At 48.0% G+C, this 21,671-nt stretch overlaps 1 protein-coding gene across 3 annotated transcripts in view; it reads left to right on the top strand.

The window, feature by feature from the left end:
* Nucleotides 1–6,014, top strand: part of LOC125345313 (fibroblast growth factor receptor 2) — an 81,821-nt gene extending 75,807 nt beyond the window's left edge. For 2 of the 3 annotated variants that reach the window (XM_048337541.1, XM_048337540.1), the window contains exons 15-16: nucleotides 412–517; nucleotides 4,330–6,014. In XM_048337541.1, the coding sequence (XP_048193498.1) occupies nucleotides 412–517; nucleotides 4,330–4,494 (271 nt within the window). In that variant the 3' untranslated portion in view covers nucleotides 4,495–6,014. Of the gene's footprint in view, nucleotides 1–411; nucleotides 518–4,237 lie in introns of all 3 variants that reach the window. The other variant, XM_048337539.1, reaches the window with a different exon arrangement.
* The last annotated feature ends 15,657 nt before the right edge of the window (nucleotides 6,015–21,671 follow it).

Here is a 21,671-nt window from a genome sequence, read left to right as displayed (position 1 = left end):
CAGGCAGCCGAAGTGTGTCTCAGGCAGGAGCATTTGTAGGGGAGGAACAGAGACCCCGGAGACCAACTACAAACACACTTCATCCTTCCCCCCCCAGACATGCCTGAAAAGTGAGTTATTATCACAGTGCCGGCCCCAAGACGCATAGATAGCGGGGTCTTTCTTGATGCCGGTCTCTCCCTAAAGTATTGTGGATAAGTGAGGTGGTTTGGTTTGGTTTTTGAAATTAAACTGGCCTTCAGAAAACCCAGCAGTGGATCTTTGAAGAAATTGAATAACCACACACCTCCTCATCGCAGTGCTCAGAAAGCTCGGAAAGATTTTCCTTAGGGCACATCTCCCTATTGCCTGTTCTAGCTGTGTATCCAGAGCTAATGAGGTTAATTCACCAAGGAAATCCATTTTTTCCAGGTATATGATGATGAGGGACTGCTGGCATGCCGTGCCTTCCCAGAGACCAACGTTCAAGCAGTTGGTAGAAGACTTGGACCGGATTCTAACTCTCACCACCAATGAGGTAAGTCAGAGCCTCCTTCCAGAAGCCGAGGAGCCTGCCTGGCTTTGGAGACAAGCTCATATTTCTTTTTAAATGCAAGCTCCCTTGTTGGAGTCTGTGGTTGAGTTTATCATTCTTCCATGGGGGTCAGACAGAGTTAAACTCCATGCTCCTGTTCAGGCTCAGTCTTTTCTCCAAACCGCCTCTTGTGAATTCTGACTCATAGGACCAGAGCCCCAGGTCCCCCCAGAAATGCACTGATGGTGACTGGGTGCTGGGGCCTGGTCACGTGGGTCGGGGGGAGGGAGGGGAGGGCGAGGGGAGGGGAAGGGGCGGCTGTAGCATTTTGAGGGTGTGGAGGAAGGAGCTATGTGCTCTGTACTTGCTTTATGCTGAGCCTTGGAAAGCAGTGTGAGAACCGACTGTGCTCAGCACAGCTGTGCCTGCCAGAATGTGGTGAGGGTCTGATCCTACCTTCTGTCTGTCGTGCTGTCTTCCGTAATCTGCCTGGCAGAGAGCGTGGCTTGTATTTCTTTCTGTCTACACACATTCCACTTCCTGTAATGAGTGACTTTCGGGGGGTTTTTAAGGGAGACCTGGTAGTTCTTACTGAGCTTATTTCTTCTCCGTAAAATATTTATACTCACTGCTAACTTAAGAGACACTCTTCAGTCATTTAATACCCCACATACATGTTTGAGGTGGCTGCACCATGCAGATGAAATGGTCTTAAAGCTTATGGGAAGAATATGCTCTGAGCAAGAAAGATGATCAACCCACAATAGAGACTGTGTGTGTGTGTGTGTGTGCATGTGCACATGCATGTTGCATGCTAGTATCGAGGCTTGAACTCAGAGCCCAGACAACTAGCTTTTTCGATCGAGGCTGGTGCCCCGCCACTTGAATTACATCTCTACTTCAGGCTTTTTAGTAGTTAATTGGAGATAAGTCTCCTGGGCTTCCATGCCTGGGCTAACTTCAAAGTCCAATCCTCAGATCTCAGCCTCCTGAGCAGTGAGGACTACAGGGGTAACTGCTGACACTAAACTGACAAATTGTTAATGATTTTTGTGATATTCATCAGGAAGTCAATAAAGAGCAACATCTTTTTTTTCACACAGGAAAAAGAAAAGAGAGACAGTTGTCTCCACAACAAAAGGTTGAAGGGAGCTAGTGCACTTAATTTCTGGTTTAGAAAATCATTTGTGTCATCTTTTTTTTTTTTTAAGAAAAAAAAGGAAAATGTTTCCTAAGTCAAATGTAGTGATATGAACCCTTCACCAAGCAACTTTATCTTGCAAGTCTGACTGTGGTTTGTGCTGGATAAAGGGAGAGATTGCATTTAAATGAACACAGCTGACCTTCAGAAGTTGAAAGGAAAGAAATAGTTCAAGGGAGGGGAAAAAAAAAACCTAACTTTCTTCTTCTGCCAAAACTGTTGTTTCTAGTATAAGTTCCTTTAACCCTAGGCTGGGAATCCAGTGATATTCCTTTTTTTTTTTCTTTCCTATCAGATCTGAAAAGTTTATGACTTCATTTAGAAACTAGGGGGGAGGGACCCCACTAAAGTTGTCTTTTAATAATCCCATACACCCATGTAAATGTACATAGTTATACATTTACATTTCAAGCAAGTCTGTTCTGACTGAAATTTATATGTAGTACCCTAACATAAGAATGCAGAATGCCATATTGTCTAATGGATATAAAAATCGAAGGTTGCTTTCCTTCTGAAAATCATTACCATATGCCGAAGGGGGAAAAAAAATGGTTCCATTTAGGACAAAATTTCATTTTTATCATTGTAAGCAAAAAGTTCTCTTTTGATGTGGTGGGCGTGTGTGTCTCTTGTTGTGCGGTTCCTGCCTGTGCCGTCGGAGCCCTTCTTGGATAGGGGCTCTCTCTTTTGCCAACCCTGGTGATAAATTACAGCCCGGTTTTTGTCTCTTACAAATGTGTGGTGGCCTACATTCCCCGGGCTCTTTGCTGATAACGCGGCGTCCGTGTGAGCTGCGGTCTGCACTTTTCGCCCCCTCTTAGCAAAACCACATGTCAGAGAGTCACTGGCTCCTGGGTGTACGAACAGAATCGCCCCGACGTGCCAGCTCTGTCAAGGCAGCACGACCAAGAAATCTTTTTTCTTTTTTTCTTTTTTTTTTTTTGGCTCCAAGGCAGGGTCAGCAAATGCTTTCTGAGAAGGGCCAGAGCATAAACATTTTCAGCTCCGGGGGCCATATGTTCTCTGTCGAAGCCCTGCTGCCCCCGCTGGCCGGGGCCAGCCACCCAGACTACATGTAAATAAGTGGATGTCTGGCGTCCCCTGGAAACTTACCGGCCTTGGAATTGGAATTTTATATCATTTCCTATCGTTTTGTGTCTTTTGGATGCCATAAGATAGGACTCTTGATTTTTTTTTTTTCTTCTTCTACCCATTTATGAATGTTTGAAATCTGTCCTTAGAGCTAGGCGCCAGGGGCCCATGCCTGTAATCCTAGCTACTCAAGAGGCTGAGATCCAAGGATTGCAGTTCAAAGCCAGCCCAGGCAGCAAAGTCTGAGACTTTTTATCTCCAGTAAAGCAGCAACCTTGCTAAAAATGGAGGTGTGGCTCAAGTGGCGGGACATCAGTAGCCTTGAGAAAAAGCTAAAGGGAGAGCAAGAGGCCCTGTCAAGCCCCAGAACACTCTCTCTCTCTCTCTCTCTCTCTCTCTCTCTCTCTCTCTCTCTCTCTCTCTCTCTCTCCACCCCCCCCCCCCACACCCTTACCTATCCTTAGCTATTCCTGGGCTCTACAAAAGCAGGCAGAGGCTCCCGCCTTGCCCTGCAGAAGGAAGTGGCCCAGGCTGACCCTGAGCAGCAACACCCGCTGGTGTTTTGGGGAACAGAAAAACGTTTGCGTTTCAGAACTCTGAAAGTTCCCTTTCCCTCGGCTTTTCCTTTCATGGCCCATATGGATTTCACATCCACGAGTGTACCCCAGCCTCTTCTGAACCTGTTTACATTTTTAACTCAAGAGCTTCTGAGCGTAATGAATTACATCTGTCCAAGTACACAACGAATGGGGCAGTAGTCCCCTTAAATTATCCTAGAGACGGCCATGGGACAACATAATTCAGAAAAAGAGGTATTTGTGGCCTTCCTCTCTAAAGGGGTCCTGCCGAACGGTTCTGTTTTGCAGAGACTCGAGCTGCGAGCTCTGGGGCGCTGTGGCGCCCGGGTCCCCCATGTTTCTGTGGGTCACAGCTCCACACAGTCTTGGATCTGTCTGTGTATCCGCGTCTGTCTGTCTGTCTGTCTGTCTTCAGTCTTGCACGTAGGGCCCCGGGCTCTCACCTGGCCTTTTTGGTTCATAACCGGCACTCTGCCACTTGAGCCACAGCCTCACTTCTGGCTTGTGGCTAGTTAATTTGAGAGGAGAGTCACAGACCTTTTCCGCACAGGCTGACTTCGAACCACGATCCTCAGCTCTCAGCCTCCTCCGAAGCCAGGATTCCCGGCTTAAGCCACAGCACCACACAGTTTCATAGTTCTCTCTTTTTTTTTTTTTGCCAATGGTTTATTCATGGTGGATTCTAAGAGGAAAATGAAGGGTAGCCTCAGCGAATGAAGTTGGGGTGTTGCGCAACCAGGGTGGCTGGGGCGCTGTGAGCCTTCCAGGGGTTCCCCTGTAACCGTCCCCAATCTGATACAAATGTCAAAGGAGGCAGTGTTTGAAATAAGACTCTTCTCTTCCCTCTTTCAGGAATACTTGGACCTCACTCAGCCTCTCGAACCGTATTCACCTTGTTATCCTGACCCGAGATGAAATAAAACGTCTCTCTTCCCTTCTTTCAGGAATACTTGGACCTCACTCAGCCTCTCGAACAGTATTCTCCTAGCTACCCCGACACAAGGAGCTCTTGTTCTTCAGGAGATGACTCTGTATTTTCTCCGGACCCCATGCCTTACGAACCCTGCCTGCCTCAGTTTCCACACATAAATGGCAGCATTAAAACATGAGCGAATGTGTTTTCCTGCCCCCCCCCACCCCCAGCCAGGAACCTACCTACACTGAGCACGGAGGCCAGGCCTCCCCGAGCCTGCCGCCTCCACTTGTATATATGGATCAGAGGAGTCAAGAATTGGAAACATAATGGGCACACGTGGAAAGGGTTATACAGTTGAAAACTTGTCGTCTTTCGTCAGGAGAACGTTTCCGGAGCAGTGGACAGACGCCATGTTACCGCCCTCTGACCCGCCCCAGAGACTGGCTGCGACCCAGTCGGACTCAAGGCAGACACCTGTTCTGCCTTCCTTGTTAATTTTGTAATAATTGGAGAAAATATATTTCAGCACACCCTTACAGAGCACAAAATGCAGTATATAGGTGCTGGATGTATGTAAATATATTCAAATTATGTATAAATATATATTATATATTTACAAGGAATTATTTTTTGTATTGATTTTAAATGGATGTCCCAATGCACCTAGAAAATTGGTTTCTCTCTCTTTTTTTTTTTTAAATAGCTATTTGCTAATTGCTGTTTTTAGACAGAATTTCTTAATTTTCACCTAGCAGAGGTGGGAAAAAATACTTTTGCTTTCAGGGAAAATGGTATAACATTAATTTATTAATGAATTGGTAATATACAAAACAATTAATCATTTATAGTTTTTTTGTAATTTAAGTGGCATTTGTATGCAGGCAGCACAAAAGACTAATTAATCTATGGCTGGAACTTAACTAGTTGTCAGATCCTTTGAGAGGAGAAAGATTTAGAATATATGACTAATTTGGGGGGGAAATGGAGTTTTGATTTATTTGTGTTTAAACTCTGCTGTCAGAAGATTGTGCTTAAACATCCTACATGCCCGTGTTACAGGAACCCGTTTCTAGGAGCGTGTTTGGTTTTGGTATGCAGCTTGGTCTTTGGGCCAGAGCAACCAAGACTCAAGTGACACCAGTGTCCTCATTCAAAGATGCCTTAATCCAGTCTTTGAGGACAGACCTCTGGGAAACAACAGCAGAATGGGTTCTGCCGGGCAGCTGGCTTTCTGCCCTTGAATTGTGCATTTCCCAGATTAGTCTGTGTTTTCTTCCATGGATTTTGATCACAGCTTCCAAGTTCTTTGGCCTCAGATGTCAGCCTTTGGCGATTTCCGAGCCCTATCAGAAAATTGAAGGGAAAGGGTCGTTCTGCTGAGAATATGGAGAATCCTTTTCTCTTCCTATGGGATTGATTGCTTCTGTCTACTTCTGAGGAGACCTCACCGAAAGATCTGGCCTGATACCAACATCAGCCAAAGTATCGCCATGTCGTGAATTCCGTATTAACATCTGGTTTGCCTTTGGAAACACCTACTCACTTTGCTATAGCCACGCTACGTGAATGCAGATTACACTGATTTTACGTGTTACAAAATTGGAGAAAGTATTTAATAAAGCCTGTTAATTTTTATACTGACAATAAAAAATGTTTCTACAGATATTAATGTTAACAGGACCGAAATAAATGTCACGCAGCTTATTTTTTTAATACCTGTGTCTTACCAAATGGTTTCCCGTGCTGGGGCAGGGTGGGGTGGAGATGTCGTAGTGGGTGGAGGGAATTCACCAAAGACAAAGCTGAAGGCTCTTTTGTCAGGAACTGGGGTGACTCCCCAGAGGGGCTGACTGGGGCCAGCACTACCCGACAAGTGGATCCAATAGAAAACCAGAAGTTGCTTCCGCCTTGGCTGGGTAGCTTACGATTCTTTCCAGGCTCTTACCTGTTCCTTGGGTAAAGTAGAGCTATAGAATCCTCAAGGAGCGTGTGATAGGGAGGTCTTGAAGAGGGGGAATGCCAGAGCCCCTGCAGCCCAGGGGCCTTGGGATCTTTTTGGTTGGTTTCCTCATGCTTCATGGAGAATAGAATGCACTATGGATTTTTCCAAAGGACACATGGATTCTTTTTTATTTTTATATACCACCAAGACTCCAAAGAGATAACTGAAGTGGGGTTTTTTTTTGTTGTTCCATTTTGTGTCCATACCGAGGCTTGACAACTCAGGGACTTAGGCTCTCCTCTAGGTTTTTCGCTCAAGGCTGGTTCTCTGCCACTTGAGCCACAGCTTCATGTGTGACTTTTTGCCGGTGTATTGGAGCTGAGTCTCATGGATTTTTTTTTCACACCTCAGTCTTCCCATCTCAGCCTTTTTGAATAGCTAGGATTTCCAGTGCCCTGGGAGAAATGAAGTTTTGCCAGTCAGCGAACACATGGATCTATGACCCAGAAGGCCGATAAGTCTTTTTGGAAGGCTCTTTCTTCTTTCCAAGACAGAGGGATGAGATCGGCTTCCTCCTGTCCCCTTCCCCCCAACTTCAGTCAAGTTCTTGGAACATTCCAGGGCTGCCTGGAATGAAATGATGTCCTCACTGGTGGTGGAGTGGGTTTCACCTGGGCTTAGGAGAGTGCCAATAGCCCTGTTCTGCATCTGCCATGTTCCCGTGCTGCCATTTCTTATTGGTAGAATTATGGTTCTACTAAATGATTCCAAGACTAGGGGTGTAGCTCATGGATTCTGTGTTTGCCCAGAGAGCCTGAAGACCTGGGTTCATTTCCAGTACTGTAAAATAAAATAAGGCATGTGAAAGTAACCTAGAAGTAGTGTCATCTGAGATGACAGCACAAGGGCACAAGATAATTTTTATCTAAATCAGGTGTGTGTGTGTGTGTGTGTGTGTGTGTGTGTGTGTGTGTGTGCATCTAGGCACGTGTGCGCATGCGCGCTAAGCATTTTTTTTTTCTTAAGGATCATTGCACTCAGGTGTCCATCTAAGCTGCTATCCATCTACCTTAACACTTCCCATTGTTGGCAGGATTACAGGTGTGCATCACCTCCATCAGCTTCCTTCTATGGAAATGGAGTCTCAGTCTTTGCCCAGGCTGGTCGACAACCACAAACCTCCCATACGTAGCCTCCACAGCCTGGGAACACAGATGTGCTGCACTCTGTGGTTGAGAAGAGCCCTCAAAGCCATCACTACTCAGCATTCTAAAAAGAAAACACAGTACCCCATAAGCACTTCCCATCTCTCCTCCTGGACCATAAGCTGTGTGTGTGTGTGTGTGTGTGTGTGTGTGTGTGTGTGTGTGTGTGTGTGTGTGTGTGTGTGTGTGTATTTCCCTGTCCTGACATTTCCTATAAGGAACCATACAGTGCACAGCCCTATTGTGTCTTTTCTTCACACCTTGTAGCATGTGTCATTACCTCATTCCCTTTCATTACCACACTACAGTCTGTTGTGTGGATAGTTAGTCTGACCACCCATTGACGGACAGTTGGGTTGGTTTACTTTGGGACTATTATGCGTAGTGCTATGCAAGTGTTTGGTCACATGTCTTTCTCTTGGGTAGATAAATAAAAGTGGAATTGCTGGGTCCTAGAATAACCGTGCCTAGCCTTTTGAGGAAATTGCATGATTTCCAAGGCATTTGTACTCTGTTCCCATGAGCAGTGGTCCTGTTTCTCCGTGTCCTTGCCAACACGTGCCATGCTTTTCAGTACGGCATCGTAGTGGATGTGCGGTGCCTTCTCACGGGTGTAATAATTGAGATAGGATGTCCCACTGGACTTTACAGAGAATGCTGTGATGAATCAGCCTGGTTTCCACAGGTACAGAGCGAGTCCTTGTTGCATAGAAAAGCTGAAACACTGGTCTAGGCCATGTTTGTCATTTGGGGTCGGAGAGGAAGGAAGCCCAGCCTCGTGATTCAAGAGACTCTTCCTAACTGCAGCTCTACCGCAAATTCCAGTAGTATTTCCCAGACAGCCTAATGACCTTGAGTCATCCATGCGGACTGATTAATGCACCGTTACTTATGTGTATGCACATCAGAGTCCTTTTTACCAGCCTGCATTTTGATGGCATTTTTTGATGTTTTTAGAGATAAAGGCAAAGTTTATCTTCTCTCACATTTCATCTCCCAGAAGCCTTGAAGCGACTTGGCTGTCTATTCTGGGCAGGGAGACCAAGGCCCTTCAATGGCATTCTGGAACAGGGCCCTTTTTTGTGCCTGTTTTCCTGGGGTTTCCAGGAGGTTTGGAGGAACCCCTCAAAATTGCCTTACAATCCCATTTCAAAGGTTGCATGCCTCGGACAGACAGTGGACAGGCTGGTCAGTGTCAATTACTGAGAGGAAAATAGGACATTCCTGCAAATGTGCTAAGCTGATGTCCCAGAGCATGAAGCGGTTCAGGAGCTGAACTGAGCTTAAAATACAGATGAATACATTTTAAGCTAACTATGTACAGTTATGTTTGTATATATATGTTTGTGTGCCTAAGCACAGAAGGTAGTTTCTTGTCGCTGTGGAGTGGGTCTTTTTAGACTCTTCGTCGTCTTCTCATTTTGTTGAAGACAGTGAAGCGAATTCTACCTGTATCCCTTGCAAGTCAAAATCCAAAGTAAAATGACAAGATACTTAAGATATTAAAAAATTAGGAACAAAGGAAGGCTGGGCATAATGGTACATGCCTGTAATCCAAGCACCAAAGGTTTCTTGGTCTGTAAATGTGATGACAAATGATCATTATAACAAATGGTTATTGAGTTAAATGATTTTTATCTGAAAAGCACCAACAAGGGTATGCTACATGACACTCAAACATTAGCTGCCCTGTCTATCCATCTATCTTCTGTCTCTCTGTCTGTCCATTTACCTACCTATCCATTTAACTATGTGAATCATCTATCAATCATTTATCACCTATCTCTTAGTTCTATTTCTCTTTGGATATAATCATAGATCTAGATATGTGTCTGACTATGCAATATATATGTATAATATATACCTAAATAGAATTGCCATTTTATTGCTAGTCAATGGCAAATGAAACCATGGCCAGTCTCTCCGCCCTCACTCTATGTTTTAGATAATAAAACTTTACCATTGTCAAAAAGTCATGAAATTATGTCCACAGCATTCTTCCTGTTATGTTCACCTTTTTAAGCTGCTCTACAAACACCAACCTGTTTGGTCTTAAAGAGATGATTGCACACCGTGAGGATAATAACATGGACCACTTGAATGGCTGGTTTAAGTCCAGGGGTTCCCAAAGGCTGACCACGGCAGCATCCGGGGTTCAGGGGCAGGAAGGGACTGCAGCGGGGAATCCTCTGGCCCCAGGTGGTGTAGTGACAAGAAAATCATAGTGAGCCTCGGGGCAGGAGGAAATGCTACCTGGAAAACGAGGCTTGGTGCTGGGTTCTTGAAGCGGGGGGATTGTGTATCTCAGGGGTCTGGCTCCTCTCTGAGCCTGCGGGACAAGAGGAACCAGCACCGGTCAGCCTGCAGGACCGGAGAGGCGGCCACAGGCCTCTCCCTTCTACAGGGACGTTCTTCAAGGGCCTGGTCAGCCACGAGGAGTCTCATTTCTGCAGCATTTTAAACAGGAGAGAGCGGCTAGACCTTCACCCGCACTCAAGGTAGTCCCTCCTCACGCGACTGTGTGTGTTCTCACGGGCCCCTTCTGGGACAAGGCTGTGTGTAACCCTGCACACATTTGCACAGCAGGAGTGGAAACCAGCAACACACTCTCTTTTCTGTGGTGGTCTTTTCTCTGCAGGAGTTAGCGTCTTGCTGGAGGTAGATGGAACCAAGAATGCACAGGTCTCTCCTCTATGGCTGGCCATCACCCAGGGGCAGCCAAGGCCGGGAAGGAAAAGGGAAGTCAAAACACGACACCAAAAGCCCTGCAGTGCGGCCCCGGGCTGCGTGTGTGGTGATCTGCTAGGCTTAGGTCAGGAGCAACCACACCATGGCCCACGACCAAACTAACCCCCTGCCTGCTTGTGCCTGTGAGCCAGGAGACATTTGAAAGTGGTGGAAGAACATATTTAAGAGAGAGAGAATTTGAGACACAGACTAATGGTATGAAGACTCCCATTTCAGAATCCATGAATAAGGGGGTGTTGGCTGGCCGTGTCCCTTCATTCACGTAATGCTTGTGGCGGCTTCACCGCTATCAGAATGAGCCAGAGGGCAGACACAAAGCCGGAAACGCTCCTACCCTCCGCTTCTGGGAAGTTCGGCCACTCCTGGCTTATGTGACAAGGGACCCGCTGGATGCTGCTGGTGACTTGTGGACAAGGACAGTAGCAAGTCCACAATGTCCTGGAACGGGGTGATGATTTCAAAAAGGGGGGTCTCCTGGAAAGAGAGGCCTGGGCGTGGGGATGTCGTGAAATACGCCCCAGGCTTTTGGAGACACAGGCCCCTGTTGGGCTAACTCAGCGGTCCTGGCTCCATTCCTCCCACCCCACCCCAGCACCAGGTAGCTCTTCCAAAGCGGATTGCCACAGAGCCACAGACCAAAGGTGAGGGGAAACATGGGGTTCTTCAAAGGGAGGGAAGGTGAGAGGTTGCCATTTGGTGTTGAGCAGTGCTTGCTTGGCATAAAGTAAATCAGGTCTGTCCAGCTAAGTAGCACCTCCGTACCGCATTGCTTGGTCAGGCTGGAGGGCCAGGCTCAAGGACGCAGGAAGCCCTCCCCGCGATGGTCACACGGATTCTCCGTCACTCTGCCGTTCTTCCACGCATTAAGTTTTTCATGAATGGGCTGGGCACTGGTGGCTCATGCCCATAATTCTGGCTACTCAGCAGAGTGAGGTCTGAGGATCATGGTTCAAAGTCAGCTTGGGGAAGAAAAGTCTGTAAGACTCTTAACTTCAATTCACCAGCAAAGAGCCAGAAGTGGACTTGTGGCTCAAGTGGTAGAGTAGCAGACTTGAGGAATAAAGCTAAGAGTGCCCGAGTCCTGATTTCCAGCCCCAGTACCAGCGCGTGTGTGCGCGTGTGTACGCGCATGCACACACAGATTTTCCTGGAGGAGAGAGCTGGCCCATGTGCTCTTCAAACTCCTCAAAGGCCATCCTTGTGCTGAAATGCACTGGCGTCATAACGATCCAGTTCACCTAGATGTGTAACTAGGTGTGACTCGCCCCTCTCTCTCCCCCACGATCTGCAGTGTAAACCGTCTGTGAACCTCAGCTGCTGAAGGCTCAACATGAACCAAGAACCATTTACCCGTAAATCATCCCTCAGCTCCCCGCACCACAAAGAGACCCCGAGAAAATCTACATATGCAATAAATGTGCACAGGTAATGGAGACCGATGCTAAAAAATGGCCGGATCTGATTTCCACGGTTCTCTTGTCCTTCTCAATGAAGTTGAAAGCAAATCAAGCACTAAGCCTTTATTGCTCTGACCTGCCAGCAGGTGAATTTAGTCAAGTGCAAGAGATATGAGCTGAAGGGGAGACCCCCTCATAAAAGAAACCGGGTGTGTGGAGCTGTTTGGGGGAAGCTGAGCCCAGCGCAGATTTCCCCAAGGGCGAAAGCCTAGAGCCTTTGAAAGACTGGGCGGGCGCGAGGGAGAGGGCAGGGCTCGAGGCCGCGCCGGTGAAGGTACGCATTGTTGGCCGACCCTGATTTACACGGCACCTGTGCCCCCAAGGGGAACCTGAGAGGGGACATTTGTAGTTGTGTGCGTGAGCGTTTGCACACATACTCTTGTAGATCAGGCTTTTACAGCTCCTCAGAACAATAAAAACATTCAGGATTCTTCTGCTGGCCCCACCATGAAATGCGGGTTGGTTATTTAAGATCTCTCCATGACCCAGCAGAGTTCAGATGAGGTCCAGGACTCCAAGGAACACAGCAGCTGCTGAGAAAGGACGGTGTGTGTGGAGACGGGAGACACGGGTGGTTCTAGAATTTCACTAGAGGAAGAGTTGAGGGTGTGAAGTTGACGTGGAACTGGGTTTGGGGACCCGGGGACTTGACGTAGAACTGCTTTTGGACAACAAGTCCCCTGCTTTTCTATACGCCAGGTGCGTTAGGGGATTGAACTTGAGGGACTAGAGTCTGGACAGGAAGTGTGGAAAGCGCCCCCCCCCAGGCCAGCGCCCCCTATTTTCAGCGGATGTAATGAATGGGAACATTCTTGCTTCGAAGCCCTTTTCTCAGGCAGTCACTAAGATCAAAGTTCTAGCCACCTTTGGGGCAGCCTGCTCACCCATCCTTTAGGTAGAAAAGCACCTGGAATGTTCTTTCCATACCACCTACATCCTCGGAGATGTCACGCCTTACCTGTGCAGGGACCTGGAAGGAAGGGCCAGCTTTATGAGGCAAACAACGAGTATTTATCTTGCCTAGTTACAGCCAAGGAGGCTCTGAGCAGAGCGTTTCATTTAGTTACCATAAGGTTAGCACTTGGTGGAACCGAGAGGCACAGAATGTTCTAGAAATTCACACCCATGCCGTTTGCTCAGGAGGAAAGGCTGTGTAGGCCGAGTTGGTGCTAGGTGAAGAGAAAGGAGGAGTTGGCTCCTTAAGTCTGTCCCCATGCAACGCTTGTGAAGTCGATGTGTTGAGGAAGGGTCTCACAACACTCTCTGGGCTCATTTCCCCAGTCTCCAGCCATCCAGCAAGTCGCCCTTGGAATCCAGAAGCTGGACTTCACCAGCTGGTCAGCGCTGGACACACTCCCAGGACCCGTGAGCCCAGGTTTCTCGGGTAAACCTAATGGTAGAACCATAGTCCCCCAACCCCCCCCCCCCCCGTTCCTAGACGCAGCTGTTGTGAAGTAGCATCAGGAAGGCCCTAGAAAGAAGTCAACCATGGTGCAGGGTGGAAGGGCATCTGCTGGTCTGGTAAACAAGATCCAGCTGACCCTGGCGATGAATGAGCTCCTCCCGCCCCCGCTCCAGATCCGGCTTCTGATCCGAGCTTCCGCTTAGGGACACGCGTCCAGGCACCGGCGGCCCTGCGGTGGCCAGGCAGGGACTCTGCAGCTGGCTAAAGCGCCGCTGAGAGCAGGTACTGGAGAAAGAGCCCCAGTTGCTTTGAGAAACAGAAAATGGGGCTTCTCGGGAGAGGGAGGAGCGTCCGCCATGGCCGCCTGATGTCTGAGGTCTAGGGGTGAAGGGGGTCACAGCAGACCCGCTGTGACATGGACACCAGCAAAGCCCCGTCTTTCCCCGACATCTGCGGGTGTAAGAGAAAATACCATCAGGGAGAACGTCGCTCCGTGTTTGTCATGGATCTGCTTTGTCTTTAAATGGACTTGTACAGGAGGACGGGCTACTGTGGTTGCAGAGGATCTTTTAAAGACAAGCGTAGGCTGGTCTTTGCATGCGGTGGTGGCAGGGGCTGAGCGTGAGAAGGGCCTATTTTCTGATCAGTTCATTCTTCCTGCAGGATACGAGTTATTGCCTAGAAAGGGGGGCTTTTCCTGGCAGTGCCTGGCCTCAGTTTACCATAGCTTCCTCCGGGCCTCCTCCTTGCTGAGTGACTGTAAGGTAAGATCTTTAACCCCTCCGAGTCTCTAGTTCCTCGTCTTGGAGGTACAAAGGTATTGACAAGGCCTCTGCTTCCCAGGCTCCTAGGAGGGGCTTGGTTTGAGGACAGAGCTGATAGCTTGGATCTGTGTACAAACAGGGCAGGTTATCATTATTGCAGAGCCGCCGTTGGTGGGTTTATCATTTCTCCTTCATCCCAGAATTTAGGGAGAGCCTTATCTGAGCTGTCACCTGAGACCTTTGAGGTCAACGTAGAAGGTGTTGCCCACCTGAATTCCTGAGTCACCAGAAGCTCAAGGTCGTCTCTGCTTGGGAGGGGACAGGGATACAAACCTTACAAAGTGAATGCAGACCACCATTGAAAGTCTTAGGTTGTGGACAAGCCCTTAAGAGTTCACCTTGTCCTAGCGCATCTACATACCGATGGGGAAACTGAGGCCAGAGAAGAGGCACAGTGACTTATGGGGAACAGGGGCAGGAGCCCAAGCCTGGGAATGTTTGAAGCTGTCTCTCATGAAAGCCCTCCTCTTTCCTTCCATCCACACGTCGAAAGTTTGCCTCTGTAATGCCAGGAGGCCACAAAATCCCAACAAGGTGCCATTGAACTGTACTTTGTTTGTTTGGCCTGTGCTGTGTCTAAAATATTTGGGAGGATTTCATAGGCCCATGCATACCTTAAGAGTGTCTCTCAGAAATTCAGACGTTGGCTCACCTTTCTTTGTGGCCATAATCCCTGAGTGAATTACAACTTCTTTCAAACGAGACACCCGCTCAAGGCTCCCTGGCCAGAGTCCGTCCCTGTGGACTCTTAAGTAGGGCTTGGGTCTTTAATTCTCCCGGGCTCCCTGACAATATTCCTGCGTGGCAGGTGATTCCTGCTAGGCTGTCTTCTCATTCCTATAAGCTTCAGGTGAGAAGCAAAACCAATAGACACCCCAGTCTATAACAGAATTTTTCTCCTGCATATGTGTGTAAGCATTGGGCCTTGAACTCAGGGCCTGGATGCTGTTCTTTAGCTTTTTTGCTCAAGGCTGGCACTCATTGGAGCTATGGCTCCACTTCTGGCTTTTGGTGCTTAGTCGGAGATCAGAATCACAGACTTTTTCCCCTCTGGTCTAACTCTGAATCTTGATCCTCAGTTCTTAGCCTCCCAAGTAGCTGAGATTACAGACATGAGCTACTAGTACCCAGTTTATAGTAGAATTCTTTCCCTAAGGTCATTTGAAAACACGTCTCAGATTCGGCTCCTGTGCACTGTGGTAGTTGACCTAGTTGCAAAGGAAAGTCTGATGTTCTAAAAGAAAATATCCTATTTTCTAAAAGAGCTGAGAGGGCGCTGGTGTGGATGTGGAGAAGTTGCTCAGCGTTTCCATGAAGAACATTTTCCAGGCCCCCAAAACCCAGCTCTAAAGATGTGTTTTGGATGAAAATTGGTCTTTCCCCAGCCGAACCTGGGAATCTTTATTTCCAACCCTTTCAAAAGATTTGTACTCTTGAAATACAAATATGTGTGGTCTGTGGCTTGCTAGATCCTGCTTGGGGTTTTGGAATTTGTTGCATGACATTTTTCCAACCTCTAATTTTAAAGCCATCCTCTCCTATATTTATTCCATGGTTAAGGGTTGGTATTTTCTCTTTTTTTTCTGAGGGAGGATTACATAAAGACAGGCTTTGTCCACATTTCCAGTTGGGATACAGACATGGTGCCTTAGCACAACCCAAAAGTAGCTCTTTTATAAGTGTGTTAATGTATGTTAGCCTGAAGAAGTCAATGGGCCTGATTTGATTATAAATTAGGAAGAGTTTGCATTTCCATGGGTGCTTTGCTTGTTATTCTCACTTTGAGTGGGGCCTGGGAATTACAGGTATTTGTAATGATTTTGATTGCTTTAATGATGAGAAACAAGAGTTCCTGGTGTCCTGATATAACTATTTTCAGGGAAAATTTAGAATCTACTGTGTCACATATTCATTTATTTTCCTTCCTTCCTTCCTTCCTTCCTTCCTTCCTTCCTTCCTTCCTTCCTCACTTCCTTCCTCACTTCCTTCCTTTATTACTTTCTTTTTCTTTTTCTTCATTTCTTTTTTATTTATATATTATTTTTGTTGAAATTGTGTGACATTTCCTTTTTGTGATTTTCTTATATTTTATCTTTAATTGTACAAAAGGGTTCCAATTCAACATATCAGATTATGAGTATAATACGTCTTGATTCTTATTTTTTTAAACCCAGGGCCCAGTGCATTCTGGGCAAGCACTCTACCACTTGACCCTCCTCCTCCACAACCACCTCTTCTTGTTCAGTATTGGAGCCTGAACTCAGGACCTTTCCCCTTCTAAGCAGGCATTCTACCACTTACACCATTCTCCCATCCTTTTCTTTCCTTTAGTTATTTTTCAAATAAGGTTTTTTGTTTATGCTTGGGCTGGGCTAGGCCAGGTTTCCATTTATGCTTCCTGCTAGCTGAGATGATAGCACCGTGTCCAACTTTCTGTGGTTGAGATGGGGTCTCTATTGCTTGGGCTGGGCCTCCAATTGTGATCCACCCCTTTTCTGCCCCCGTAGCTAGGATTGTAGGCATGAGCCACCATGCCCGGCTCTCTTTGTATAAGAAATACAAGGCATGTGAAACTGTAACCCCTCTTTACTTTGACTATAAAGAAATTAAAAAAAAAAAAGAAATACAAGACATTGTAAGTATGAAGACATGACCTATAGAAAATGTAAATGTTTTCAATACAAACTCATCAGCTCCATTCACATACACCTAACTCTTCCAGTCTGTTCTGGTAATTCCTAAGGTAGCTGTCTACCCAGCCTCCCAAGCTAGAGACTCTGAACTAGGTCTGAGTCCTCCCTCCCTTGCTTCCCTAACATTACTTCCTGTCTAAACATCTTGGTCCTATTTCCCTTCTTTCCCATCTTCACTGTCAAGGTCCTGGCTACGTCCTGGTCATCTCTGCCTAGGCTCAGCTTCTCACTCGCCTGGAGATCCCTGTCTCTCCATTTGGCCCACTTTACTAACAGTGTTAGTCCCTCCCCCACCCCCCCTCCCAAGTACTATCTCACCCAAGTCCACTCTCTAGTTTAAATTTTCTGTTGGTTCTTGTTGCTTCGGAAAAAGAGCCAAACTGCAGCACAACAACTGATTTTCCAGGCTTGTCTACCCTCCGCCTCGGAACCTTGTAATCCTGTCCCCCTGAAACGGTCACTCCCTACACAACCTGGCTTGTTCGTAACACGCATGCTCTGCTCAGCTAGAATTTCTTCTCAGACACATTTCAGCAAAGCCTGGCTTGGAAGGCTTTCCTGGTATCTTCCGGGTAGACTTCTTAGTTTATGTAAAACTCAGTGACGGTATTTAGTATCATGTACTGTGGGTTATCTTTCTTTGAATTTTATCTTCTTCCAAACATTACACTTAATTTTATTTACTTATTTTCGTGTGTGTTGGTCCTGGAGCTTGAACTTGGCCTGAACACTGTCCCTGAGCTTTTGTGCTCAAGTCTACCACTTTGAGCCACAGCACCACTTTTGGCTTTTTCGTAGTTATTTGGAGATAAGAGTCTCATAGATTTTCCTGCCCAGACTGGCATTGAACCATGATCCTCAGATCTCAGCCTTCTGAGGAGCCGGAGTTACAGGTATGTGCTACCAACACCCAGCCCAGACTAGACACTTTAGGGGCAAGATTTGAGACTTAAAAAAAAAAATAGTACTAAAGTTTTGAGCTCAGAGCCTCGTGCTTGCTAGACAGGTGTTCTACAGCTTGATCCTTGCCCCTAGCCTTGTTGAGGCTTTGGCGATTTTTGAGATAGGGTTTTATGCTTTCACTGGGTTCCCTGCACAGAGATCTAGCCACACATCTGTAGCTAGGATGACAGCTGCACCTGTGCGTGTAACACCTGGGTACTTTTTGTTGAGGTAGGAGATGGGGGTCTCACTAACTTTTTGCCTAGTTGATCTGGTCTCAATTCCATGATCCCCTTGATCTCCATTTCACAAGCAGCTGGGATTACATGGGTGAGCCATGGCACCTAGCTAGTTCCAGATTTTTAATTGCTCAGAATTCCTATCAGCTAATACAGTGTCTGATTCATACAAGGTACCTCACCAATGTCTTTTGAGATGAATAACCATTAGTAATCTTTAGTAAGCACATGTCAGAAACCTACCAGTACGTCAAGTGCTTTGCACAGTTTCAGTTTTCATAACCACCATGAGGCATAAATGCTCCTAGAATTCCATTTGTTGATGAGCAAATAGAGGTACAGAGAGGATTGAATTTGGGGTGTCTGGGCACAGAGTCTACCTATTGGCTGAATTTGGCACTCATTATTCTGTTTTTCCAATAAGTGAATCTCAAGTGACCTGGTAATCTATGGATAGATTTGAGGTAAAAGCCATTCCTGGTAAGTTTTCTCTCTTCTTCCCTGCACCAAATGCCTGGCTTCCGTAGTCTTCACCTTCTTAAGCTCGTAGACCCTGTGAGACAATGCACATTGAGACAGGAAGGAAGAATAAACTGCTGTACAGTCTTTGAAGCAGAGAAGACTGAGACCTGAAATGCTGATCTGAGCAAACACCTCAGGAAATGTCAAGGTCCCAGTGACGAACTAGCTTCTTCATCACCATCATCACCATCATCATGATTACCACCACTGCCACCATTGCCATCTCACCTGAATTGTTTGAGAATCTCTTTGAGGTCAGAATTAGATTGCAGAAGAAAGAAAGAGAGTGGAAGCAAGTCTTCATGTCCACAACGGAGTGATAGATTTCCATTCCTTGGTTATATGGCATAGACCACATTGCTTAAGGTCTCTGGAGGAACTCCATTCAGGAGAGCTGAGCTAATTAGCTCCTTCCTGGAAGATCTGGATACAATCCATCCGTCTGAAATGGTTAGATCTTGTCCCCCCCCCCTCGAGGCAGGCCCTCCTTAAGGAGTTAGGTCTCTTTTCAGAGCTCCAGTTCCCAACCACAAGAAACCCGGGTCTGGCGGCCCCCCCCACCCAGAGCTGACCTCTTCAATAAAGGGTCCAAACGGAACTAGCCAGGTATGCTTGGCAGAACAAAGGCTCAGGAAGAACCCCACCTGGCTCCAGGGCTGCCTGTGCCCTGAGATGGGCGACCGCGGCTGGGCTCGCAGTGCAGTTCCCTCCCTTGACTCATCCCAGCAAGCCCCACTCCCTGTTTTGATGTGGTTCGGGGGAAGCTGATTCACCTCCCGGCTCCAGGGCTTGAAGTCCACGTCTTTGGCTTAGCCAATCAGGAGGACTCGGGAGAGGACAGGAGACCATTCACCAGAAGTGAACATGGGACCTAAGTCGGTCCAATCCGAGGGCTTTAGCTGGTGCTGCCAGATAAGGACACTCGTTCCCTCTGAATGTACCGGAGGAAACCCAGAGTCCGGTCAGGCTCCACCCCAGGCTTGGTGAATCAGGCTCTCTGAGCCAGGCCTAGCAGGCCTGCCCTCCGCTGACTCTGAGCAACACCGGCTGTGGAGGCCGTTTCTCCATGGCATCCAGTGTGGAGGTGATCAACACTGGTACAGAGAAACAGGGTGACTTGGCCCCTGGTCACCCAGCAAGTGAGGAGCCCATGAGTCCAGCACCTGGCTTTGCTCCCACTGACTCCTTCAAGAACCGTCTCTGTGTCGTCCTATGTTGTCAAACTCTTGTAGTCCCAGAAATCTCACCTCTGACCTCTCCCCTTTCCCAGGTCCTCTCCCCACATACCTTGAGGTTATAGGAAGCGAAGCCTTGCTGATGCGCCTGGGCTTCTGTGCCACGTCACGGACTCCATGGCGGCTGTGTTTGGAGACTTGAACGGCAGTCAGGATCATCGTAGGCCCAAGCCCCAGGGCATGCTGGGAAAAGCCTGACTGCCTTCACTTTGGGGATCAATTTGCTAATCTTTTAGTTGGCTCCTTACCACAAACAGAGCCTCAGTTTGGGTTTGTTACCCCGAGCTTTGTTCTGTGGTTCTGGAAGGGCAGGGTAGGTGGGGGCGGGGGGGGGGGGGGAGTAGCTGGTCGTTGGCCAGAGTCATGGCTCCATTCTGAGAGTCCAGGCATACCTAAGTCTCTCTCCTGGCTCCCCAATGCCATATTAGGTTGCCCCCTTGGAAGGGTGGAATCTCTGACTCATCCTCCCCTCCCCCACACCCCTCACTTTTGCCAGTTTGAGCCAAGATTAGAATTCACTCAAATCTGTGGATTCTAAGGTTTGGTTTATGTGTTATTTCAGTTTAGCAAAGGACGCCTTGTTTCAAGTCGGACAAAGAAGCCCTTTCCTGAAGGGGGCTTTGGAAAGCTTTTCTTGACAGCTCAGTTTTATTTTATATTTTATTTTTTTAACAACTAGAAACGTGATTTTTTTAGTGTACTGCGTGGGTCTGGGCTTAATGTATGGTGAGCAAAGGAGACTCTGACTGCCACCCCGTCATTCTTGAGTTCCTTGAAGGGTTCCAGGCAGCCCTGTGCGTTGCGTTAACCCACACCCCAGTCCCCCCAGGGAGGCGACATTTGAGTACAGGGAGGACAAGTGCTGAGAGGCGGTGTCAGGCTTAGAGCTCCAGCTTTGCCATGACTGCATCATGGCCGTGGTGATTGAGTCTCGGGGAGCAGGGCATGCTCCGTGCACCAAAGGGGAAGGTGGTAGAGCTGTCTTGGGATGCCACGGTGACTCACGTAGGCTGGTGGGCAGCAGAATAGGAAGTTGGAAATGAGGGGGCAGTTAGCATCATCGGGTGAAGGCAGAAGAGTTGGGGCTGTCTCGAGGGTCCTTTGGCAGCAGCAGGTGGAAGGTGTGTTCACAGCGCTGGTCCAGGAACGGTTTCTTGCCTTGTATTTGCTCTGAGTTAGGCTTCAGGAAGAGCATGCGCAGTCCCCTCTGCTGGGTTCTGGCACCCAGGTCTTGACGTGGGAGGGGCAGGTGTCTCGAATGATTCTTGGGTTAGACTGCTCCAGAGGCCCTTTCCCAAGGGGCAATCAGGACTCCGCATACTTAAAGAAAGGGAGAGAAGCACAGATGCCCAGTTGACTCACCCAGAAAGCCAGCAGTGCACAGGGTCCTGGTGTTGGGTGGGAAGCCTAGAAGTCTCTGGCCCTCTGGCTGTCTGTGGTGTCTTTCGCTCCAGCCTCCCAGCCAGGAATACAGTGCTGAGTGTCACGGGCCTGACCACAATGGTATAGGGCCATTGTGAGAGCTGGTGGTGATACGGAGGCTGAGGAACCAAGACCCATCTGAGCCCTGGTTCTTCCTGCGCGACACCATGTACCGAGGCCTTCTCTGGCCTGGAGACTCGCAGCTCTGCTCACTGGAAGCCTGCACATCTTCAGGGACCGGCTGGGGCTGGGTATTGGGGAAGCATATATACCAACGATGAGAACTTTCCTTTGGCTCTCATACTTTGAAGCCCCGGGGGTAGTATTAGACACAGCTTGGGATATTGGGGTATCATGTAGGAATAAGGACACCGATTTGAAAGGAAAAGTTGACTTCTGCAGAAGGGCATGCATGCTATCGACAAGAATCCAAGTGAGAAAGCTTGCTGGTGGGGTGGGGTGGGGTAGGGGGAGACAGGTACCCTGTTTGATCCCAAACTCAGTGGGCCCTGCCCTTCCACTCGGATTGGCTGAGCCCAGGTTTACGCTCTGTCCCATGATTAGCTAACAGTTGATCTCACTTGCATCTTGGCGGGCAAGTCTGGGCAAGTCTTCCACGTTCTGGTGGGCATGTTTCACACACCGAGGGAGGAGGGGTTTATGAGGACCCAGGACTGAACACAGATAGTGACACCCTCTCACAGGCCAGCAGGGGGTGAGCGGGTAGCTGGGCTGT

Source organism: Perognathus longimembris, unplaced genomic scaffold (genome assembly GCF_023159225.1).
Source record: "Perognathus longimembris pacificus isolate PPM17 unplaced genomic scaffold, ASM2315922v1 HiC_scaffold_5499, whole genome shotgun sequence".
In the NCBI taxonomy this organism is placed as follows: Eukaryota; Metazoa; Chordata; class Mammalia; order Rodentia; family Heteromyidae; genus Perognathus; species Perognathus longimembris.
Note: the sequence above shows the minus strand (reverse complement) of the source record. Positions and strands in the feature narration are given on the sequence as shown.